Source organism: Phaethon lepturus, unplaced genomic scaffold, assembly GCF_000687285.1.
Source record: "Phaethon lepturus isolate BGI_N335 unplaced genomic scaffold, ASM68728v1 scaffold31116, whole genome shotgun sequence".
Lineage (NCBI taxonomy): Eukaryota > Metazoa > Chordata > Aves > Phaethontiformes > Phaethontidae > Phaethon > Phaethon lepturus.
Window position 1 is genome coordinate 73,310 of NW_010547415.1, and position 9,845 is coordinate 83,154.

A 9,845-nucleotide genomic window follows, 5' to 3' on the forward strand; every position below is an offset into this window, starting at 1 on the left:
TGAGGGAGAGCAGGGGAGTGTTATTGTGCCGCAGGACCAGCATGGCGTTCCTCCTGGAGAGCTCCTCCCGCAGCGGGTGGCCCTCGGGGATGTCGTGCACATTGCGCAGGGCCGGGTGGTCTGGGGGCAAGCCGGGATGCAGGCTCAGCGGGTCACCAGCCAGTAGCCGTTGCCTGTGGAGATTCTCCAGCTCCTTCTGGCGGATGATCTCGGCCGACATCTCCAACCTAAATTGGGAGAGGCAGAGAGGCAACGTTGGGGCGGGGGGGGGCTCTGCAAGCAACTTGCTAACCCCCAGCCGTGCTGAACCAGAGCTTACAGTATCAAGGTATCATCTCCACACCAGCACATTGCTTCCACTGGTCTCACCTGGACACTAAGTCTGTGCCTGTGCACAGCTCATCCAACACAGCACCCCCACTACACTGCCCGCTGCTAGGAAAGGGAAGGAAAAATCCAACCCAAGCCCAGGCAGGCTAGCCCTCTACACTCTTTACCTTGCCAGGTTTTGCTTTCGTAGCATCTCTTGCTGCCGTGCAAACATTTCTGCTTGTGCCGGCTGTAGGAACCCGTAACCTGGGGACAGGGAGAACAATAATATGTGGTTATTAATCTCAGCATCGACTTTTTGCTAACTCAGGGACAGGTCCCCAGAGGGCTGAGCAGGAAAGGGCAACCGAGAGCTGCCTTTCTGTTCTAGAGCCCATCTATTCCCTCACTCCCAAGGCAGTGCCATTTGCTGCTGAAACATGGGACCAGAGAGGCTGGTGAGGATTAAAAGAGAGAACAGCCAAGGCAACCTGCTCCTATCACTGCAAAACAAGGGTGAAGTCAGTACAGTAGTAGTGGGGAAACACAAAAAATGTGTCTGGGCTGTTTGGCTACAGGACAGTTTGTCACAGCCTGCACCTTTACTCTACCCACTTCCCCTGGCTGATTGCAAGCATTACTTACGCACTCACCTGGTGTCTGGCACAGAGCCGAAGGCACCCCAAGGAAAGGAGGTCTCAAGTGGGGCCCCAGGGCAATATGGGGCGCATTCTGGGGTGAAAGCAGAGGCGGTGGGTGAGATATCTCCCTGCAGAGATCGGAAAACAAATTCATGTTGAAAACCTGGAGGCTCCATCCAAAGCGCCCAGAGGACTCAGGAAGAACATCCTTTCTACAGATGACCTGCATTCTGTACCAGAGGCTGTTCTGAGATAAAAAGATGACTATTCACCCATATGCAAAACTTTTAAAAGGTAGAGAAAAAAAGAGAAGAAGCAGAACCAGAAGGGGAAGAATGCAGCCAGGACTTCATAGGTCCCACATACTTCCCACCCTGATATGTTTGCTCCCGTGGCCTTTCAGCTGGACTGTTCAAAGGGTTTTTGGCTGCCTAGGGCTAGTGAAGGCAAGGCTGAAGATGCTGCATGTGCCTGTCCCCTTAGCAAGCTTAGGTTTCTGTCTCAACTACCTTACAACTTACAAAAGCATTTTATATTTGGGGAGCTGGAGAGTGGGTCTGGGAAGATTTGAAGGCATCACTGGCATGCCTTACAAAAAATCACTGCCCTAGCAGTGGGCAAGGGATGATTCTGGAGAGAAAAGCTGCAAGTGAGGCAAAGGAAGACACAGACAGGAGAGACGGGGAGAGGGATGTGAGCAGGAAGCACCACAGGTCAGTGGAAAGAAGTTCGACTGGAGAAGGGGTGGGTGATGCTGGCCAGAGTGGGTAGAGCAGACGTAAGGTGACAAGTAAGCTGCAAGAGGCGGGGGAAGAGGACAGTGCCTGGAAGCAAGGCAGGTAGCGCTTGCTTGCTTGGGGTTGGGGGGGGGGTACAAAATAAAAAAAAGCAGGAGCCAAGTAAGAGCCAAGGTCTCTTCCATTAGTCAAATCTGCCCTGGGAGCCTGCAAGCAAATCTCTGCTTTCCGGCTGCATGTCTCTTAATTCCTTTTGATGGCCACTTACAACATTATTACCTTCACCAGGGCATCTAGAGGTGTGCCAAGTGCTGTGCCGTTTATTTTCATTTTACAGTATCTCCCTATAAAATCTGCTTCAGGAGAGACTGGAGGGCAAGAGAAAGGGAGCAAGAAGGTGCACGTGACTTTGCAACAAACAGACCATACACACAACCATGCTCCCCCTTTCAGTGGGGGGATGACACACGAATGTGGGATAATGTGAGAATCCTAACCATCCATGCTCCCACCCCACACAGCTTTGGGGTGGGATTACCACCATGGCTCATGAAAAGCCAGACAAGGACTCTTTGGGGATGAGGTGGGCAAGGAAGGGACTCCTGTCCTTTCCCTAGATCTTCCCAGCATAGTTTTACACTGCCGCACACTGATACACAGCACAGAACAGGCTGAGATTCCCCTCTGAAATTCCTCCTTCTCCCTACCCCTTGCCCATCTGCCTGTCTCTACTTCCCCCCTTCCCGTCTGTCTATACTCCCCTTCCCCTGGCTGTCTCCGTCTCTCCTTTCCTCCTCCTTCCTCCCCTAGCTCTCCTCTAAACTAATTGCACAGCTCGCTGTGTCTGGAGGAGAGCCACAGATCGATCCGTCGCTGTTGAAATGTTAATGCTAATCGTATAACCGCTCCGCCAGCACCTCGCACTTCAGTGGCAGCTCCAATTAATCTCAGGTAACGCAGCGCATGACCTTCGGCTCAGAGCCGGGGCAGCAGCCAAGCGATGCTTATGTAATTACACCATGAAGTGTGTAATCACCTGCCCTAATCCCCGAGGCCTCACAATTAGCCGAGGCCTCGGTCGCTGGGCTGCCAAGTGCTTTGCCACCCCGGACAGCCTGCAGATGAATAACGGACAATTAAAGCGGCATGACGGGGGCTAGGAGGTGTCCGTTCGATCGTAATTAGCTGTAATCATGGGGAGACGAGCCTGGCAGACGTGCTGTTCGTTTTATAAGAAGCAGTTTAGGAAATCAAGTTGCTTTTAACTGTTCCATGGCCAGGCAAGCAGTGGCCATGCCCCCCCGCCTTTTATAAATGCAGAAAAGGGGACCCTGATGCACAGAAGTCCCAGGTGCAGGCTGCACACAGAGCTCAGAAGGAAACGCTAAAAACAAGAGACAGCTTCCTCACTTTGGCCAAGAAGACACAATCTGTGCCCAGGAAGCATACTGTTTGATGGGGATCAGGACTGGGCACTGGAAAATAAAAGGTTCTCCCTTTGGTGGCAGCCTAACGTTAATCAGAGGCTACTTTTACTCTTTAATGTTGCACTACAGGGCCTAACTTTGATCCCTAAGGAATTCACATCTGCTCAAGACCTTCAGTTCATCCGCTCTGTCCTCTCATCAGAGCTGTGCAGCTTCCCTGCCTTTCAGGGCCAGGGATCCGCGCGTGCTTTGGACTGGCCGGTGAGTGGTGCCCCGGCAGGGGAAGGTCGGATGGCAGGAGAAGCAGTTGCTGCGGGACCCGATCACGTTGCCATGTGCAGAGCTGAGCACAGGGGCCTGCGGTGGCTCAGAAGGGGGTAGCTCTAACAGGGGCTTGTAAGAAAGGTGTTAGGAGCAACTTCGAACATGAGAGGTCAGTTGCTGCTTATGTTACACACACAACACATGCTGGGGATGAGTCCGAAGGTTTAGAAAATTCAGGGAGACACATTTACACAAATTGTCATCGTGCCTGCCCGACACAGCAGGCCACACGGAGATCCCAGAGTTGTTCTCTCAGCAACACTGGAGCTCTCCACCACACACACGCATAGGGCAAAGCTGCTGGGTAAGGGCAGATGAACAGGACCAGCCAAGGGTCCCGCAACTGGCACTGTTACACCCATGGAGTCTGTAGCCTGAAGTCAGAGAAGGGAGGCTGCATATGGCCAAACATGAAGGAGTCATTGCACCTTTCCTGCCACCCCGCTAGCGCTCATCATCAGTCCCCCGCAGCAGGTAACTCAGACACAAAGCAGGTATGTTCATAAATATTCGGAGGACAAGGAACTCTTCTCCCTGCAGGTAGACCGATACTCCCTGCTCGTGCTGCAGAGCACCCAAGGAGCAGTGCTTCACACTGCCTGCGTTCCCACAAAGGAAAGAGACTTTCTGCCATCCTGCAAACCCAGCCTCCTGGCCATCCAGGCAGGGACTCTGTTGGAGCCTGCCACTGGTCCCTTCCAGCCCATCTGCCTGATCCTTGACATGGAAACCTGGCACCGGAGGGAGGGAGTACGACCAGGTTGTGTCCTGGCACAAAGCTGGGACGCCCTCCCAGGCTGCCTGGTACAGATACAGCCAATTGCTTCCAAGCAAGCTTGGAAATGAACTGGCAACCCCACAGTAAAAAGCCCCAGAGACCTTAACAAAGGCTACTGTGCTTTTAGCCAGACGTGCACCAAAACACAAATCCTTGTATCCTTTCTCAGGTACGTATCAGCCTTCAACCCTGCATTAATTTCCTTCCTCCTCTTCTTCCACCTCTCAGAGTAAGGGCTGAATTACGGTCCCATACTCTGAGAATGTGAATTTAGCCCTTGGCAATTACATCTGATAAGCCTTGTCCTTACCTTGCAGAGAGCAATTCTGTGTTACTGCATATTCCTCCCCCCACCCTCCCCTTTTTTTTCCCCCTAATATGCCAGCTGGAGGCTTGTGAGCAGGGTATTAGGGGATTTGCACTGCATGCTGCTAAATTTGATATGTCCTTTAACAGGAGACAAATGGTTCACAAGGCTTAAAAAGTATCGACTTTTCTTTAACAATAAGCACTAATGGCCTTCAAATAATCAATATTTAAAGTCATTATGGGGTTACACATTATACTGTTAAAACCAAGCCTTTCACTTTAACCCCATCATATCCTCCCAAGCCCAGAGCAGCGCTCCCCCCAACTCACTCCAAGCTCAAAAGGAAGGCTCGGAGCACAGGCTGTGACTGGAGATGTGAGAGGGTCAGGAAATGCAGATTGAAACCGGCAAGGCATGGAAATAAATTTAGAACGGATGGAAAAGGGGAAAAAAAAGAATGCATGAAAGCTCTGCTTTCTTCTGCTTTGCGTTTGATAGGAAGAGACACTTTAAACCTGAGGTAATAGGCAAGCAGCACACAGCTCCTTGCTGGTTCACCATTCGCAGACACTGTCTATGCCAGGAAGGGAAGATAAATAAAATGAAAGGGCTTTCTAAAAATGGTATTTGGGATTTCTGGGCAGAAAGAGACACATACTTGCACTGCCCTTCCAGGGCAGCAACTAGGCTTGGACACAGAGAGGGTCTGGCTTACGCTGCCAGGGGAAATCGCTCCCTCAAAATCCAAACTGGTGCTAAAACCAAATTAGTTAAATCAGGTCAAGCTCTTTGGCCTTTGCTCTGCATAGGTGAAGGAATGGTGAGGAATCCCCTCATTGCAAAAATCAGATAAAGAGTGATACAGTATTCAGAGCAGAGAGGGGGATGCAAGGCTGGGGTAGGTAAAGGTAGGAGAGAGAATGCATCCAGATAGGACAGAGCAGCCTCCACAATGCAGGGGAGAGGAATTAGGTGGTGAAAGAAAAAATGGTTGCAACAGCAACTAAAAATTCTTGCTGGGTAGTTCAGGCACGTCTTTGCACAGAGAAAGGCCTTATGCACAATGTCTGTCAGCTTTCTGCAACGGAAGGGCAATGAGTGCATTTTTGAGACCCTGCAGGTCCCACTCCCAGAACACTCTAGCCAAAGGGCTTGGCTTCCCAGGACCCCAGCAGACTGCGATGCTGATGGCATCTCAGGCAGGCAATATTTCCTGCTCCTTGCCATTCCTCTTGCCTTCACCCCATAATTGTCTATGGTCCTGGAAGATGAATTGTGTCCCTAATGCTTCTTATAGACGGTACCAGAGACAGCTGAACGCTATTACCAAAGCATCTGCCTCAACACTTGCCCTTTCTCTGACTATAATCTGCCTTCTCCTCCTCCTGCGAGAGAGGGGCAGGTTCTCCCACACAGACCCATATACTGTACGCATGTGAACAAGCTCCTAGCAACTCGTAACACAGAACTGACGCATCATGTTTAGCCCACAAGCTTTACCACACCGATCACAGTGTTAAGCAGCTCGTCCAGCCTAGTCTGAGCACCTGTGCAATGCCTACCATTTGCAGGGTGTAAAAGTTTTTCCCTAAAGCGGGGTGAACGCAAGCGTTCCCTAGGCCTCACGCACACTAGCCTGCACTGTGAGAAGCAGTCTGCTCAGTTCATAGTCCAGCGTACAATCAGGAGCAAGTTCTGCAGCATGTACCAGGAGATGAGCACCTTGGGTAAGAACATGCCAGGCTAAACGACCCCAGCAAAAACCAAGTAGAATGCCAATAAATTTTGGAGACAGGATCCAAGGAGTACGATCCAAGCAACTCTGCATCTCTGTAAGGGCACAGCCACCTGCTTCTTTCGCAGGAGACACGGCAGTTTGGAGGTGGGAAGTACTCCAGGCTGGAGTAGTTACAGTGACACCTTTTAGTTGTACCCTTTCCTCTTCCAAGTCTTTTTATAACACTGAACTCAACAATCTTTTCAAGCAAACCACCGGGTCCTGACGCTCTATAATCCAAGTCTGAAACAATCTAGAGAAAGATTTAGGAAACCAAACCCATGAAACCAAACAGATTCTCAAGCCTGCAGCTTGAGTCTACATCAGTTTTACTACCTCTTTTTGACAGATGAATAAGCTGGAGCAAAGAGATGAAGGGACCACTACTCCCCTAAAAGCACCTTGGAACCTGGTCCAAGAAAATCCATATTCAGGGTGTCTGTGTGCACACATGTGTGTATCATCCCCTTCAGAGCCAGTACCCACCTGCCTGCCTTGTGCTTAGTATCATTAAACCTACCAACCTGTTTCTGACCAGCAAAGATGGATGCTAACTAGCTGACAAATGTCTGAACATACCTATCTTCCCAAGTGTTCCCTAGCTCAGACTCATCACCCACCTTTTCACACCTGGAAACTGGAAAACTGTATATGTAGTTCCCACTAGCAGGCAAAGGTCTCTGCATTCCTGTCTTTGCAAAAACAGTAGCACTGCCCTGATAAATAAAACTGGGTCACCACTATGGGTTTTCCCCCCTTGTTTTGCCAGACTTAATGGCTGACGTCTGGAGTGGCTAATTATTCTTGCCCACAAAGCTGCTGCACTTGAGACTAACCTGATCCCCACAGATCTCCCAACAGGAAGCTGAAACGGAATTTTAACACCATGCCAAACAGTTCACATCCCCCTGCATCATGCGTTATTACTTCTGCTCCTGGGAAAGGAGATGCCGTAAATCTACCTACAGTTTGCCTATGTACGTGAGCAAGCTTCCCCCACTGCTTTCTCTTCTGCCAGTGCCTACCTGAACCTTTTAAAATTTCTGTGCCTTTGTAATAAAGTGCACAGAGGCTGCTTTGATTTACCCTGTTGACAAAGACCATGGCAGCCAAGCACAAAACCCAAGGCTAACAGCAACAGGGAGAACAGAAGGGAGAAATTAACCCATACAGTGCTTTACCGCTGTACAATACATGGCCACAACTTCTCCTGGCATGCCTAAAAATGCCCGTGGGGCTTTGGCAAAACAGCAAGAAGCAGTTTGCATGTGACAGCTCCAACCAGGCCTTTTCTGAGTGGGAGCAGAGTGATACATGCTGACCCTTAGTGACACTCAAGTGGCTGCGGACCTCTGTGGAGAAATAACAACCATGTGAACTCACGTCAAGCAGACTTACGACATCATGACTATGGGGCATAGTTGTAGTTTCCCGTTTCCCAGCAGGACTCCCCAGCTCGAGGGGATTATCACACTTGAGGATTATCACACCAAGGATTATCACACCTGAGAGCCTGGCCAAGAGGCCACACAGGGCCTTCTCACACCCTCCTTGTGGGAGCAGATGGCTGCAAAAACAAAAAAAAAACCAGGCACTCTGGTCTGCCATGCCTTGCCATGATGGAAGAAGGAAGCACAGGACGTGCCCAGCCAGGCCCACCATGGTGATGTTTCATATGGTTTGTCCCAAAAGCTCCTTGGAGAACTACTCTGCCCAGGGATTTAGAGCAGGTCCTATATGTATGGTCTGAGGCGGGAAGCAACGTGGCAAAACAAAACCAGGGCTGAATATGTGACGTGAGCCTTGTTTCAGTCTGCAAACTCTTGGACAGAAACAAGACTACAGACTATGTAGCACAGGGAAAGATATAGCTGCTTTGTTTCATTCCCACCAATACAGCCACAGGTTGGGTCTTGGTTATAGGCAAGTAACTAGACCTTTACAAATGGGTGCAAATATCCTTGCTCCATGCAACATGCAACATTATACTGTTCTTTGAACTGAGGTGCTCAAAGGCCTTCCCAAACATTAAGCAGAACTTGCTTTCAAAATGAGAACCACTGTCACTGCGCAGCAAGGGAAACTGAGACACAGTGACTGCTGCAGACTTAATCCAAAGTGCCACATATATTTCTCTCAGCATCAAAGGCAGGTTGTGCTCCTATGTGTATCCCCCACCTCACCTTGCCAGGATTTCCCTCTCACTTATGCCAATGCAACTACTCGTAGGGCTCCTTGGAGAACTGAATCAAGATGAAAAGTAGTGTAGTAGTACCGTTAACTCCTGGCCTTCAGTCTCTGTCCCCTGACCTAGCGAGTAACTTCCCTCTCCCTCCCATAACTGGAGAGAAACATCAGCCCTAACTCCAGCCCTCTCTTTAAACTGCTAGGTGACACCCTCTTCCCCAAAAGACTGAACACTTTTGGCCTAGCCCAACTCCATTAGCTAGAACACCTGCCTGGCAGTGGCAAGTACCTCTGGATTTGATACATATCTAATTAATTTTCAGTTTGCCCCTCCTATGCACAGCACCTCCCCATAAGCAACCTCCACCCTTCCGTACATGCCTTTTCAGCCAGGCCTCCGGCTGGCCTGGCACTTCTCCAGGCCACACATAGCTGGAGAAACTTTCCTGATGATTGGCTGCACTGAAACTCGTCTATCTCTGCATTCCTCCCAGGTCTGCCTACAATCCACATGGACTGGGCTGGATTTTATTAGGTGGGTTAGCCAAAGTACACCCTATAGGAGAAAGGTTTACCAGGTCTGCCCAGCCCCTACACATTGCAAACCCATTGGTCAGAAAGAAGGAAAACGAGACAGGATCTCCAAGGCTATATATGGGGGGGACGGGACATGACACTGAACATATACATACGCATGCTACAGAACCTATATGCAGCCTGACCCTAGCCCAAGCTGAAAGCCAAAAAACTCTAGATACCAGAGCCTTCACAGCTTGTCCCCTGATACGCAAAGCCTTTGCATCCCCATGGCTGCCAGGCCCTCTCCCGCCTCTGCTATCCTTGTCAGAAATGCACGCAACTTTAATTTAATTTCCTTCTGAAGTTCTTGATTGCAGAGGGAACAGTTTATGGCACAGAGCAAGATAAATGAGCTAGAATTTCCTGGGAGGAAAGGGAAATCAGCTTTCCACAGCGCTCCTATCAGTGGTAAAGGGAAGATGTGCCTCCTTCTTTCTGAAAAAAGGAAATTTCTTCTCTTCCTATTCCATCCTAGAGCATTTGTTCCCTCTCATTGCGTGCGGATGCTACAAAATGCAAACTTGAACATCTTAACTTGCTCTGTGCCAACGAACTGGTTAGAGTCCAGCATCTGCTCTGGAGATCCAAGGCAGGCTTGGGATCGCTCCCACCAGCCAGCTAGTCGCCTACCTGGACGTGAGTGCACGCGTGCACAAATTGCCCCCATCTGCATGCAGGCATCCCAGCATGTGGCAGCCACACGTGTAAAAACCACGCTTTTGCACCTGCATAATACCCAAGGGAGACGTTAATACGTCCCTGGGACACATCAAATC

General features: G+C 50.0%; 1 protein-coding gene across 1 annotated transcript in view; it reads right to left on the reverse strand.

Moving 5' to 3' along the window:
- Positions 1 to 1,104, reverse strand: part of SAMD11 (sterile alpha motif domain containing 11) — a 17,379-nt gene extending 16,275 nt beyond the window's left edge. The window contains exons 1-3 of the mRNA XM_010289645.1: positions 963 to 1,104; positions 498 to 576; positions 3 to 227 (exon numbers count right to left, since the gene is read on the reverse strand). Coding sequence (XP_010287947.1) covers positions 3 to 227; positions 498 to 576; positions 963 to 1,104 — 446 coding nt within the window. The remainder of the gene's footprint in view (positions 1 to 2; positions 228 to 497; positions 577 to 962) is intronic.
- Positions 1,105 to 9,845: the final 8,741 nt, after the last annotated feature.